This window comes from Carya illinoinensis, chromosome 9 (assembly GCF_018687715.1).
Source record: "Carya illinoinensis cultivar Pawnee chromosome 9, C.illinoinensisPawnee_v1, whole genome shotgun sequence".
NCBI lineage: Eukaryota > Viridiplantae > Streptophyta > Magnoliopsida > Fagales > Juglandaceae > Carya > Carya illinoinensis.
Window position 1 is genome coordinate 4,204,343 of NC_056760.1, and position 16,011 is coordinate 4,220,353.

A 16,011-nucleotide genomic window follows, 5' to 3' on the forward strand; every position below is an offset into this window, starting at 1 on the left:
ACTTGGCACCTAAAATTTTCACAATTATAAGAATAATGATATTCATTTTACAACCATCCAATGTGATTGTGCTACTTTGTTTAAAATATTAAATATTTTATTTGAATCATTCTGTTAACTATCTTTTACATCCCAATGCGGATGATAAAATGGAGAGGACGATACTAAAATTTTTACAAACGTAGACAGATGCATTGCTGCAAGGCAAACACGGTGAGACACGCAGCTTCTTCTATAAATAGGCATCTAAAACATTTGTAAAAACAAAAATTACAATTTAATACGAAATCCGTCAAAATTGGTATACCAAGTTACTCCCAACTTTCTTTCTCCATATTTAACATTGGCCGAAGGAACTGGTGCCAAGGCATTTATCTTTTCAAGGTGGAGAATTATGCACATGAATGAATGTTTCCTGTGTTGTGTTAGGACCAAAATCCCCCCTTATCCCTCTCGACTCCTTGGATTGTATGGAATCATCCATCCCCAAAACTGCAATACCCCACACAACACTAGCATTCTTAAACCAAAGGGCACAGTCATTTCCAACATAATGCATTATTCGGCTGTCAATTACCTGATTTGTATCAGTACGGTACCCAGTGATTTCTATACATCCTTCGTAGAACTAGTGCATCCTATAGGCGCTCTGCCCACGTTCCATAGCCCATTCACTTTTAAATTATGAGATTCTGGTGCGTTCTCACCATCGAGAATGTGAATTTCCGTATGTTTTCCAATTCTCCCACCGGTTTCCTCTGTTGGTTCTTTCAAATTGAGAGCTGTGAACATCTGAAGTTCTTCTATAGCTGCGGCTTTCCTTTGGGGCTTTCCTCACACCCTCTTCAATATCATAGTCTGACCGCTGCTCACAAAATGGTTAATTATAACGTAGAAGAAGAGATGCAAAGACAAAAATAAGGGATGATAGTTTTCTAGTTCCCATTTCATTACCATAGACACCCCACCCCCAAGGTAAGAAATAGAATTTCCCTATTACTGTAAGCAGAGTTAGATGCCCGCACACACCCCAACACACACATGCACATGCACATGTAAAGAAAGACGAGAAGGTTGGAATTCCTGTAGTGCTGAATATAACGAATGCTGGAAATGCAATCAAGCACAAAAACTTCTCAAGATTCAGTTATCATGTGGGCAGCAAACCTTAGTGGTGTCTGAAAGCACTGCATACGCCTCTCCAATCATTTTAAATAGCCTATCAGCATCCTTGTGAATCTCCTGGGATATCTCCTTCCAAAGTCGCCCTTCATCTCCGCTTTCACTTCTTGCCAGGAACTGGCCAGCCTAAAAGCCACCAAAAATATTATACAAAATATTTAATGAGACCTCCTAAGATGAGTAAAAACCATGCAAATCACCTTATAATTGAACAAATGTAAGGGCAAAAGCTTCAAACCTTATCTGGGTGATGTCTAAGAGCTGCCTTACGGTATGCCTTCTTGATATCAGCTGCTGTGTCAGATGGTTTAATTCCCCTGACATTTGCAATTTTTTAATAGTAAAACAAAAAACTTAAAAGTAAGCAGCATGGAGAAGCCACAGAAAAATAGATTTCATCATATTCAACCATCAATACCTCAAACACAATTAAAACCATCTAGCAATCACAATAACAGCCACTTCTGCCATAAAAATTAACATAATAACTCAAAAGGAAATTGGGTGAAATGTTGGATAAAATGTGAAATTCTTATCACATGACCAACACTCATCAGCATCAAAGTGCGCTCCCATGTTGGGGCGGGGGGCCTGCCAAAAAAAAAAGAAAAAAAAAAGAAAAAGAAAAACTTCTTATGATGATGAGGAATCCGGGAAACCATGCAAACACAATGTCTTTAAACTGGATAAAACCTGGACTTGCATAACGCGTCCGCATCACGTGGATTAGGCAAATCATTGGCCTTTCACCTACGGGGCCAAGAAATTGTTTGCATCCAAGGGTTTAAATCTTAGACCTAGAAGGAGCATACCACCAAGTAGGCTGTACACCGATGGGTTCGACGTCGGTTTCGGCGCCGAACCGAGACACCACCGAACTCTTCAATGTACCTATTAAACCGGCCGAAACCGAGGGTTTGGGAAGAGAAAACTGATCATATCGGTCTCGATTAGCGTCGGCGCAATGGTCGGTCTACCGTCGGCGTCTTTTGTGAAGGAGGAGGAGCTGAGGAAGAAGAATGAACATTGGTGCCGTCGTCTGCCATGGATGATGAACAAGTTGCAGAGAGGAAGAACATGTGCGGGGAAGAAGAAGAGGGGTTGGGGGGGTATGAACTCATTTTGAAACGGCGCCGTGCGCCGTTCTATTATATATTTTTTAAAACATACATGCTCTAAATGATGCCATTTCACTTACTTAAGTGAAACGGCGCCGTTTTATATTCATATATTTGAAAAAAAAAAATAAACAGACCGGATCGGTCGGTTCAACGGTTTCCTAGGGGTCCAAACTGGCGTCGAACCGCTGATGTCGGTTTTGCTTCAATTTTTCTCGCCCGCCGACTGGTTCTTTGCCAGTTCTGGCCGGTTCCGTACTCCGGCCGTCGGTCTGATCAGTTCATGGCCGGTTTAATTGGTTCCTGTACACCCCTACCACCAAGACCAAGGCTCATACTACTCGAGCACCCCTAGGGTTAAAAACTTTTCTTAATCTTCCTTCTAACAAGAAACAACTACATTTTCATACAACATTGCTTATATTTTCTACCTATCAAAAAAAAAAATCATTGTTTATATTTTCTGCTTTAGTGGATAATAACTATAGGCTTCAACACAAAATAGATTAAGCAGAACTAAAAAAACCAAGTTTGAAAGGCTCTAATCAAAGTGAAAACTTACAAAATCAGGTATAAATCCAATGGAATTCCCTTTTTAGCCTCTTCTTCCATCAAAGGCAGATGCCGTTGAGCTTCCCTTAATTCTTTCAAACTGCTGGTGGATCTACCTGGCGTGCCTGATTGTTTGGCTTTCTCATCAGACTGATTTTCATGAATTGATATAAGTCTCCGGAGGTCACTAGCTGCTTGTTTATAATCTCTAATCATCTCATGTAGGGTGGCTCTTCTAGAAAAAGCCTGCATAACAGCAGGAGCTCAGGCACAAAATACTGACAAAAAGAAAAACTATTGTGCAATATCATTATTAATTAACTTTTATAGGAAAGTGAAAGTGTTAATAATGGAATGATCATTACAAGCAAGGAAGACATGATATCGTCACTTAGAAAAGAATGTTACTGCCTTACTGACATTCTTCTTTGAACAAGTCAACAGGTGGCACAGGCAAAACAAGTGTGCCATCTAACAGGAAAAGAAGAACAAGTACTATCTTGAACAAATTCAAAACGACAATAACTTCCTTTTTATTTATTAAATTTTTTGTTTCTTCTGAAGAAAAACATAGTAATCACTAGAGGAAAAATCTATCAGAGAAGCCAATATCCCAAGAAAAGGTCACTTATAAGATAAAAACAACTGAAACAGAAGAAGAAATACAAAGAGTAAGCATTTTCTTGAAATCAGTGTATGACTAGCGTCTGAAACTATTTTATCCAGAAATGCTTTCTTATTTGGCCGATGTATGAATAGAGAAGTAATAGAAAATCAAAATGAGTGATAGTGAATAATTTATGGGGAATCAATATCTTCAGGGGAAAAAAAAAAAAAAAAACAAAGAGTGCCAGTGGACCAAATCTGGTTAGTTGCACATTCTCTGACAATGTGCTTTGGAGATCATAAGGAATGAAAATTAAAATAAAAAGGGCAATGCAAAGGAATGGAAATTAAAATGAACAGGTAATACAAAAGAATTATTAAGTTCCTCATTCCGTTATTTAAATGTTCGTAAGGAAACGAAAAGAAAATTAGTTCATCTTGTTTGGAAGTGTTTATGATGGAATGGAAAAGAATCTGATTACAGATACATTACTATTATATGCTCTTCTAAAAGTTAGCAATTTCGTTTTGCATGAAATCTGAAGGACAGGAAGGTACTTTCAAAGAAAGCTTGAATTGTTCTAGCATATTAAGACAATCAACTTCTAAAATAAAAACAGAGAGGCCATTTTTTTTATTGGTAATCAAACCGAGCCATCCAATTGACCACTTCTACAGCAACTAGATTGATGCTGTAGATGTTACCTATCAATCAGAACCCCAATCTAGTTGCTGATCACAATTGGAAAAATTAACTTTTTCCTAAAAAGAACAATTAAATAAAACAAAAAATTGTTGAAATTTATAAAGGTTTCAAAATGAATAATCAATGTTTAAGGATCCTGTCAAAATTTGATGGATTAGTACCTGCAACTCATATTATTTATCAGTAATCCAGAAAGAAAAAAGACAGCAAGCAAAAACTTCTTTATCACAAGTTGGCTCTCTCTCTAATGGCCAACAAAATAAAAAAAGAAGCAATATGATCTCTTTTCACATCATAAAAGTCAGTATTCAAAACAAAAATAAGTCCTACATTTGCTAGCATGTCATGACAGATGAATGCAAAGGCATACCTTAGCGTAATTTCCATCAAGGGCTATGGCAAGACTGCAATCTGCAATAGCATCAGCAGTTTGGCCCAAAGCTTGGTATGCTGCAGCGCGATTGCAGAGACAGATTGCTGCAAAAGGACGTGATTCGACATTGCTAGATAAAGCAATGGTATAGTACTCTATTGCATCAGTATATTTCCTGGATTGAAATGCTTCATTCCCTGCTTTCTGTTTATTTCAAGAATTGTAACATGGGTGAATAAAATCAATAGGTAATGCAAATTCAATAAAAAGAAATTCATTAATATGCTGAGCTAATCAAGAGTCAAATCAAACAAAAAAAGTCAAACAGAAAATTATGGGCTGCTTAACACAAAATTGACTGGACAAAAGAACCTTGATGATATCAAGAGAGTTAAATCTTTAAATAAGGGCATTATTGTTTTTAGAGAAATAAATACATCACAATATTAGGCCATCTTGGCCCACATCACAGCAAAACTGAAACCGAAAAAGATATTGATTTATAACTGGAATGACAAGATTAACTAGAAACGATATTGATTTATGATAGTGACCACATAACTAATTCGACTACCCAAAAGAGGTGAAATTATTACTGATTATGAAATTAAATATAAATCGTTTTCCTTGTTGCAGCACAGTACAAAATCAGACCAAATCTGAAGGGTGGAAGTTGCTGGACAGCAGAAAATTCGTAGCAGCAATTTTTGAACAGCAATGGGTAGTTACTTTATGGGGATTTAAGATGAAAACATTATTTAAAAAATAAATCATTAGAGTTTTGGAGGATGAAATATGACATAGAAAAGAAAAGGAGAGTAAACACATGAAAAACTTTTTGCATCACAACCAAGGCCAAGAGGCATCCAAGAGAGTAAATATGACATATGATGTGTTTGTATGCATAAAAGACGAGGCCTGTGACCAAGTAACTTGGGACATGAAGAAAACTTTCCAAACAAAAGCTTAAAGCCAACTAGGCATACCTTGCAGCGCAAAAGTTCACGTATGATGACAGCTAATGAAATTGACAACTCCAAACTCTTAATTCCGGACCTACAGTGTTGAAATTAGCATCAGAAACCTCAAAGCCAGTAAAATAAAGATATATACTGAACAAACTGGCAAGTGGAAAAATGATATTGTCTTCATAAAGATTCTGTAATACTTGTTTATAGTAGATCTCTCTTGTTCCAGCTTCTGAAGTAAATCAAGAGCTGCCTCAAGTCTTCCCATATGAAAATAGCACTTGGATATCAAGCACCACCTCCACAGTCTAACAGTTGAGTAACTTTGACATCCAGAACCTTCCACATATGCTACAGTGCTCAGAGAAGCAAAATTCTTTTCAGCAAAAGAGAGACTCCGCTCACAGAGCTGAATTACCTCTTCATACTTCCGCAACTGCAAAATGCCACCAAATAACATAGCTGATGCTGAGACCATAGGCTTATAAAAAAAATAAAAAACCCTACAAAAATGATCAACTTGATTACAATAATGCATTAACGGAAAAGTAAAAATAGAGTTGTCACAGACCATATAAAGGGCCTCCGCTTTCATTTCAAGTAATTTTTCTGAGTATAAACTAATTGACAAGGACTCATCAATTATTTCTAAAGCGCTAAGAGCAGCATCAGAGGTTCTCTGTTCCAAAAGTTCGGTAGAACGATTCGTACACTTGGCCACTTTCTGCCAGTAACACAAGCCACATAATTAGTCAGTGCATTAATGAACCATTATGCACATAAATTAAAAGGAAAAAAAAACATATCAGTAAATAATTAAAAAAAAAAAAAAAAACTTATTCTGCCATAGGATTAGTAGTTTCACAGAGGAAGTAGTATTCCCCAAATCGGGGTGAATCTATGGGGCTCAAATTGTAACCTCAACAAGTCCTTTGAGGTATAAGCCCAAGTGTGGTTTTGACTTTTTTTTTAACGTTATAAATAGTATCAGAGCCAATCTCAATCTGACATGGGGAACTTGAACCATACCACCTACAACGGAATGGTCGGACGAGGATGCCAAAGATTTTTATTATAAAAATTTATTAATAAGTGCCAAAGGTGCAACCCAAGCACATAGGAAGCATGAAATTCTAACACCTATCAAGAAGAAGAAATAGATACAAAAAAGTCATGCAGAGTCTGCCCATTAAAGTCATTAGAGACAGAGAGGCAGGAGGATGCTACATATTTAAAAGACAGAGATTGCAATACCCTTAATTGAGGATATGATCATGGTGAATGGGATCCCGGATTACATGAGAGATTGTAATATGCCAGATATTTAAGTTTGTTGCTGATCCCGCATTACATGGTGAATGGACTTTTAACAGTGTCATATGCAAACAATAGAAATTCCTGCTTCTAGCCTATACAAAATTTCCTGTGATAATCAGGCAGGAATTCTGAAGATGAGCAATACTTTACCCAATAGTGAAACAGAGTAATTCATTTTTATGTAAGTACAACAGAGTAATTCATGGCAGACTCTCAAGTGGTGAAGGCCTTGGTCTTGGTGGTATGCTCCCTCTAGGTCTAAGGTTCCAATGCTCTTGGGTGCAAACAATTTCAAGGGGCCATCGGACTGGGAAAACTTCCCTTCAATTACCCAAGGTGCACTTGCAAACTCCTTACCGAGAGCCTGTGCACCCCCGGGATTAGTGGAGACTATGTTCTCGGACACCCAATGCCAACAAAAAAAAAAAAAAACATGGCAGACAAACTATTTGCCAAAAATAAGCAAAATGAAAAAGATACATCTTGTTAAAACATTGTTAAATGTTGATATGCAGAAATTTATAATGAGACGCATGTGAAAACTATATAGGTTCGATTTTCAGCCCAATAAAGAACCATAAACATTCAATATCATGCGATATTAAAATAATAGAAAAGAAATGCAGTACCTGAGCCTTTTGAACACCATCAGCAGCCTCTATAATGACTTTCCGATCCAAGCAAACACCACCCCCTGATTCCAAGCACTTGTTAAAACACCGCAGAGCATCTTCCACTTCCCCAAGGACAAGGTGGCAACTGCGGAGAAAGAAAAAACATATGTAGCGGTTATGTAAAATGTCTTCTTTTTAAGCAAGTAAGGCAGCAAGTTGCACATAAATTGAGCTCTTAGTTCTGTCCTTCTAAAGTTAACAGACTCCACTATTTCTCATTTGTAGCTAGTTTGAGTCATGATGGCAAGAGAATCATAATTTGTTTCAACATGGTTCAACCAAGATCCAAATTTTCACTAATTCAAACCAAACTTGTTAATAATAACCACCTAAAGCTTTAGCATAAATTTTTTAATCATAATTTGATTCGACTTGGTTCGAACAAGATCCAGATTTTCACTAATTCAAACCAAATTGAGCATCGTTACCAACTGCACATTTGGTATGGCACACCATTCAACTCAAATAAGTTCTTTTGGTTATACATAATATTGTGAATGTAGTTGCAAGAACAATGAGCTGGTTAAAATCTTACTGTACATATAATTCGAAATCATAAAAAACAAAGTCTTACTTTGCAGCTCTCATTTGAGCTTTAAGAAAGTTGGGATCTAGTGCGATAGCCATCATGCAGTCCCCTAAAGCTTCCCGTATTCTTCCCAGAAGCATCCGTGTAGCCGCACGGTTGCTATAACACAGCAAGAGAGACCCAAGGCAGCATCCTGATCTTTCACTAGAAGGGACAGAAACTATCCCCTGGGTGTATAAATCCTCAGCTTTAGACAGCTTCCGATCTCTATAAGCTTGGTTTCCCCTAAACAAAACAATACTTGCCACATGAACAACAATGAATATTCTAAAGGAAAAACAAAAACAAAATAAATGTAGACCAAAGCAGCATAGCTAATTATCAATAAAACCCAAGCAGAAATAGAATTAAAAGACTGTTTATTATGATACAGACGTTGGTTGGTTATTATGATGAATAAAAGCACCTGAGTCGCAGCTTATCACAAGTTTCTTGTATGGAAACAGAGAAAGATGTATCCCCTTGCGAATGTTCATGCACTTCAGATTTATTCACTGCATCCAAATGCGAAGTGGTAATGGGTGACAACTGAGCAGAAGATGACCGAGTGTTGACATTTGTACTTGGAGTACTAACAGATGAATCACGGCCAACCTTCCCCTTACTTTTCTTTCTTTGCTGTCGCCTTGTCGCTGATAAACTACCTTGTGCAAAGGATGATGCAGAAAATGTAAAAATTTTCTCCATCTTTTCCATACTTGAAGAAGAATGGAACTGTGCTCTACAATTATTTTCTTGCCTCTCTGTGTTTGAGCTCAAAGCAGTTCTATCCCCTGTTGACATAACACCAGCCCCACTTCCATTTTGATAACAAAACTTCACCTCATTCTGTTCTCTAGATTTCTTCTCACTTGTATTATTAACATCTAATCCTTCTGCAGCACCCAAATCTTCATCTTTCGTGTCATTAAGAGCTCTTGAATGCAGGGTAGAGGGTGCCAAATCAGTATCTAGGTAGGATAACTCCTGTGAAGTAACATTAGCTTCTCTTAAAAATGGATCAGCCGCTGTAGTTTCTTGATAGGGAGAAAAATCCATGGGGGAGTAACATCCAGGTGAGTCTGGATTTTCAGAACTGATTTCCTGTTGCACATGATCTTGTCCTGGCTTTTGCCTATTTAGGGAACATAACTTTGATTTTCCCCTCGTTTTGTTTGATCTTTTGTCCTTAACAAGCCTTTTCTTTACTGAGGCATTTTTATTTATTTCAGGATATAAATTTCCTTTAAAGCAAGATGGATCCCATTTTGGCTCGCTGAAGGTTGTAAAGGGCACCCCCAATCCCCTTGGAATGCTTGTAAAACGATTCCCATCCTTATTTTCACGTCCACCTACAAAATTTATTTCAGAAGCACTACCATTTGGTTGGGATTCAAGGCCATTCGAAGAGAATGAAGATGACGCAATGGATGCATTCTGTTGTGTATCATCATTGGCTTGACCTTGAGGAAATTGGCCAGCCTTCAAATTCTTATTGAATCCTGATGAATTTTTGTCAAAAGAACCAGAAGTCTTCTCGATTCTTTTGAACACAAAAGCAGCCCTAGAATTGGCATGTAAGTTCTTATTCAAATCCCCACTCTTGTGAGTACCATCACCCTTCTTGGAATCATCGATATTCAATTTCTTCAATTCATCTGGAAGTTTATATAAGGGACTTGTCCCAGAAGCACTTTCCACATTATGATTATCTCCAAATACAGATTTTCCCTTAACTTCGACATCGAAACCTAAATCATTGGCCTGAGTCTTGATGCTTTCACAATTATCAGAATGTTTATCGTTCAACTTGATCTCACTATTCTGAGTCTTACTGCCGCTTCCAAATACGAAGACTCCCTGATCAATATTGTCCTTCAAGCTCTTATCTACGTCAGTATCAAAGCTAACAGTATTAACTTTCATTTTATGGGACTCTACTCCACTCTCCCCTTTCACTTTCTCCCACTCCTCAGTACCCAATTTCCCTAGCATTTCACCAGATTCTCTCATTTCCAAGTTCTTTGACACTGAACTAAACCAACTACTGCCAAATACGAAACCCAAATCATCATGCTTCCCAAACTCAGCTTCATTCCGAGTTTTCAAAATGCCAGCATCTTCAGAGTCCAATAAACTCGAGTTTTTACTCTGACCAGCACATCTATTAGTCATTGTTTCAGTCTGCATATTCACTTTATACTCGTCATGATCTGGCTTCTCTGGATTCTCACCAGACTCTCCCTTTTCTGAATGCCAAATGGATGGCAGATCACTCTGACTAGTACCAAACACGACATGATCATGCTTCCCACACTTGGTTTCAGTCTCTAATACAGCTTTTCCAATGCCTTCAGAGCCTGATTTATTTGCATATTCCCGGTCCCTTTCTGCGTTTGATTTCAAAGCCAAATTACTCTGATCAACATCAAGCATGGAACGATCATCATGAAACTTCCCATGCTCAGATTTAGGCTCTGTTTCCACAATTCCCTCACCATCAACCACTGATTTTCTAGCATTGTTACCAGACCGTCTCTTTTCCACGTAGGAATTCGGTTCAATACCACTCTGCTTAGCACCAAACACAAAACCCGCATGGCCCATCTCCCCAAGCTGTGTTCCATTCGAATATTTCACCTTCCCCTCGTCCTCGCTACCCAAATCTCCAACACTTTCACTCATCCCTCTCACATTATACCCCAGATTTGCATCGAAAACACTTCGATTAGCACCAAACACAAAGCCCGCACCCTCAGAGTTCACATGCTTAATATCACCATTCGAAAAACTAAAACCCTTAGAAGCACTAGAACCGGTACTTACCCAACTGGAACTCTCCGAAACTCCATTCGACGTGCTAGCCCCATCGCCCACTCGACCCACAACATGCCGAAACGGATTGAAATTCAAACCAACCTCGTTCGACGGCGCCGTCGACCTCTCCTGCTGACTCCCCAGCTGCTTCCTCACTTTCACGAACCTCGGCCGCGCTCGCAAGCCAGCCCGCGCCACATTTGAAGCAAAAGGTGCGCCGCGATCGCACTCGGTTGAAGTATTCTCCGTGAAATCGCTCGAAGCAGTTGCACTGAAATTGAACGAATAATTGGGATTGGGATTGGGATTTTGGACCGAGGAGGCGGAGATTGGAGACCGGGCATTCAAGGCCGCCGGCGACATTTCCCGGCGACGATCGATCAGTGAAACTAGGGTTACGGACTCTTGCAATATTTTCTCTGTATGTCAATCAATTATTTGAGTCCTCCGCTTAGTCTGGAAGCAACGGAACAGAGAATGTGAACGTTGGGACTTGGAAGCAGAATCGAAGGGCGAGGGTTTTATGTCATTTTGTGCCGTTCATCTTTTTACTCGCGAAATTCAAATAGTGACGAGAGACAAATTTCGTTAATACAGATAAAATAGGTTTGGCTTAAAAATGTTTTATTGAACAGGGAAAAAAGTTAAATAAAAATATAATAAAATTATAATATAAGTTTTTAATATAATTTTTGTTTTAAAATTTTAAAAAATTAAATTATTTTTTATATTTTATTTAAAATTTTTGAAAAGTTGTAATAATTAAATAAAATATATATATATATATATATATATATTTATAAACAAACGATAGTATTAATAAAAATAGGTATAGTCCAAGTATACAATGAGGTATACAAAAGATAACACATATCTAGTTCGTTAAATAGGACAAAAAGAAATCATGTACATTTAGGCCATTGAAATCTATGACAATAGCCCATTGAAAGAAAGTGCTGAAAAATAACACACGAAGCTCCTTTAGTGTGTGCTTCTTCTCTTCGAAAGTCCTCTCGTTATGCTCTCGCTATAAGCATCATATAATACAGATAGGGATCATCTTTCAGATAGTTTTGATTTGTGAAGTACCTCTCGGCATCACCCAATTTGCCAAAAGATAAAATTTTAAAATTAAAAAATATTTGTATTTAAGTATTTTTAAAAAAAAAATGATAAATTTTGAGATGAGATAAAATAATATGTGTTTCCAAACTATGCCTTAAAATTTTGCGGATCTTTTCCTTATGTGCATAAAAGCATTCTTTGGAAGAAACATCAAACATATGGTATTATGTATAATACTTTTTTATAATTTAAATTTTATCTTGTTAATGACATGAACATGCAAAATTTCTATAATTTAACCGGAAGATTTTACAACTTATAAGTTTCACGTGTCAACACATGAGATTTATTATAATGATAAAAAATAAAAAAATCAATATTTTCATTATCGCAATATTTAGTATAATAATACACAAGTAATGTTATATACAATCTTATGGTATATAAATTTTGTACAATCATTCTAAAAAATCAAATTTTTAATAAAAAAATAAAATTTACTATTAAAAATTTGATTTTTCAATATGAATTATAGATTTAATCACCAGTAATGCTTCAGCTTGCACACCTTACTATAAGTGCGTTAAAAAAACAAAAAACAACTGGTGCTATATATATATTGAGAAAGAAACTATATGGTTTATATATATACATAGAAAAAAGATACACAATCTCTTACTATCCACACAACCTCCACATACTACACTTTTTTTAATTTTCTTAATTTTTTTCTTTTATCAAATATTTAATATATAGATAATGAATAAAAGAATTTAATTAATTTAAGAAGAATAAACTTAAAAAAAAATTTGAAAAAAAATTTAAAAAATATGGTGTGTAGAGGTTGGGAGGTTGTGTAGCATTGCTTATATATGTGTATATATATATGTGTGTGTGTGTGTATAAGTTAAAGAAACTATATGGTAAACGATAAAGGGTACATTTTATGTGTTTCTCTCTCCAGAGGCCATTTTCTCTCTACCAAACTTTCAGCCATCTTCCCATTTATTCCGCCTAAAAGGGGTGGACGTTTAGCTCCTCCCTCCCTCTTCCTGTCTGACAAACATCAGAATTATCTATAACTTTTTTGTTCCCGATCTTTTCGTAATTTTCCATTCGTAGTAACAAGATGCATCGATCTACTACCTACCGGCCTCTTACGACCGTCAAACCCCCCACAAATAGACTCTCCAGCCGTCAATATGTCAGAAGATGGAATACAACTGATCAAAAGAGTGGCGAGTGAGTCTCACGTGTGGCTCATATTGCGTGTGAAACTCACGCGCTGCCATGTTAGGGAGAGTTTGCCGTTGTCATGTGCGACACCACTAGGATCAGCAACTTCAGATTTTTCATATTCGACCATCACCTTATTTCCAAAAGTGGCGCGTGAACCACACACGCCTTCACAACCAATGACGGTCCTATCCCGGCGTATCAACTCATCTTCCAAGTGACAATGGAGGTGAATATTGTTCTGCTAACTTTAAGGAATTTCTAAGCCGCAATGGAATTTTTCATCGCCTACCTTGTCCTCACACAACTCAACAAAACGGTCTTGCTGAGAGAAAACATCGCCATATCATTAAAATGGGCCTCACACTCCTTACTCAATCTGGGTTACCCAAGAAGTTTTGGGTGGATGCCTTCTCAACATCTATTTTTATTATAAATCGTCTACCTACCCAGGTCCTTAATTTTTCATCTCCTTTTAAGCATCTCTTTCATCGTCCTCCTGATTTTAGTTACTTTAGGACTTTTGGCTATAAGTGTTTTCCCTATCTTCGTCCCCATATGCCTGATAAACTTTCCTACTGTAGCACCCCTTGCATCTTTATTGGCTATTGTTCTAATCAAAAAGGGTTTCAGTGTTTTGATCCTTCCTTCCGACGTGTTTATCTTTCCAGGAATGTGGTCTTCGATGAAGCTGTGTTTCCTACTCGTGGACAGTCCCTTATCACTGACTCTGGCAGTTCCATGACTTCCTCAGGTATCTCTCAAACTTTACTCATCTCTCCTCCTTCCCATATTTTATCCTCTATATCTTCTGACCAATCTCTAGTGCCCGATGCTCCTCTGCCTTTATCCCCTGATATTCATATGTCCACTGCCTTACCCGAGCCTCACTTAGTTTCTTCCCCTCCTACTACGCCAATATCCATTGACTCCCCTGAGCCTCTCGTCACCTCCTCTCCAACTACTACACATTCCCTTTCCAGCACTCCTGAACCTCAACTACCTCCACCTCCCTATCATGTTGTCACTCGATCTCAGTCTGGGCATCTCCAACCCCGTTCCTTCCCTGGCTTTAAATTATATTGCTCTACATGTCACCCATTTTCGTGCCTTGCATGCAGATGCTATCATTTATGAAACTCGTACCTATGCTCAAGCGGCATCTATGCCTTAGTGGCGTGCGGCAATGGAGAGTGAATTTCAAGCTTTACTAAGGAATGCCACCTGGACCCTATGTTCACGTCCCCCTGGTAAGAATGTTGTCCCCAACAAATGGGTGTTTAAATGCAAACGTAGACTTGATGGGAGTATTTAACGACTTAAAGCACGGTTGGTTGAAATTGGCTATCTCCAGCGCAATGGTCTGGACTTTCATGAAACCTTCAGCCCAGTTATAAAACCTTCTACTGTCTGTATGGTCCTTGCTCTAGCTGTTTCTTTCAACTGGGATATTCGGCAACTTGATGTTTCTAATGCCTTTCTACATGGTATTTTGGAAGAAGATGTGTATATGGCTCAACCAAAGGGGTTTGAGGATCCTGAGCATCCTAACTTTGTCTGCAAGCTTCATAAGTCCCTCTATGGTTTCAAATAAGCCCCTCGGGCTTGGTTCAACAGGTTGTCAATTGTTATTTTGTCTTTGGCTTCCATAGTTCTCAAGTTGACCCATTTTTGTTCACCTATCACCATGATTCAGTGCATGTTTTCTTGCTCATATACGTGGATGATATCCTTGCAACCTCTAATGATAGATCATTTGTCTCTTCTATAATATCCAAGCTGCAGTTGGAGTTTGCTATGAAAGATCTTGGTCAGCTGTCCTATTTTCTGGGCATTGAAGCTACTCGTGATTCCTTTGGTCTTCATCTTCGTCAAACAAGGTATATTATTGATCTTCTAGAACGAGTTAAACTTCTTGGCATTCGCCCCTATTGTGCTCCTGGTGTTTCTGGCACCAAATTATCCAAATTTGATGGCGAGACACTTTCGGATCCTTCAGAGCATCGCCATATTGTGGGTGCATTACAATATGTTACTCTTACATGTCCGTATATAGCCCATTCAGTGAATCAGCTATGCCAATACATGCAGACATTGACTACTGCACACTGGACAATAGCCAAACGAGTGTTGCGCTATTTAAAGAATACTTTTGATTATGGTCTTCTTTACAAATCTGTTTCATTTTCAGTTAATGCCTATTGTGACTCTGACTGGGCAGGTGACCCTGATGTCGACATGTGGTTATGGTATCTATGTTGGTCCTAATCTCATTTCTTGGTCTGCCAAGAAACAACCTGTGGTTTCTAAATCTAGTATTGAGGCCGAATACAGGTGTTTAGTGTTGGTTACGGCTGAAATATATTAGTTGCGTATACTCTTATGCGAGTTACATGTTTCTCTTGATTCCCCTCCTGTCATTTGGTGTGATAATATCAATACACTTGCTCTTGCTTCTAATCCTATTTTTCATGCACGGTCTAAACATATTAAAGTGGATTACCACTTTGTGCGTGAAAAGGTGGCAAATCGAGACATTCAACTGGAGCACATTCCCACTACTCTTCAACCAATTGATATTTTTACTAGGGGCCATATTGCTGATTGCTTATGTTTTCTAGTGCCAAACTGTCGGTTTGTGATCTCCCTCTCAGTTTGCGGGGGAATGTTAAGGGTAAAGATCACTTTGTTCTCTTGCTAACAGATTCAGTTGGTTTGGATAAAGATCAAACAAGATAAAAGCAAGTTGTTTAGCTTCCAAATCTTTACGGCTTGGTTGTTTGGTTTATGTAATCTGTTAGTTAGCTTATCTTCTCTAGTTTATCTCTT

The 16,011-nt window shown here is 37.9% G+C and overlaps 1 protein-coding gene across 2 annotated transcripts; it reads right to left on the reverse strand.

Moving 5' to 3' along the window:
* Positions 1-75: 75 nt before the first annotated feature.
* LOC122277715 lies at positions 76-11,450 on the reverse strand. 2 transcript variants are annotated; one of them, XR_006229098.1, is made up of 12 exons: positions 8,492-11,450; positions 8,071-8,310; positions 7,452-7,581; positions 6,077-6,229; positions 5,706-5,941; positions 5,524-5,593; positions 4,535-4,741; positions 2,863-3,098; positions 1,421-1,499; positions 1,168-1,308; positions 578-865; positions 76-492 (listed from the first exon to the last, which is right to left on the reverse strand). XR_006229098.1 is itself a non-coding variant. In XM_043087810.1 (11 exons), exons 1-11 carry the CDS (start codon positions 11,242-11,244, stop codon positions 704-706), a joined length of 4,407 nt encoding a protein of 1,468 aa, XP_042943744.1. In that variant the 5' UTR covers positions 11,245-11,450; the 3' UTR covers positions 76-703. The 2 variants fall into 2 exon arrangements, 1 of the variants encoding a protein (XP_042943744.1); XM_043087810.1 differs by having other exon boundaries at positions 76-865.
* Between the last annotated feature and the right edge of the window lie 4,561 nt (positions 11,451-16,011).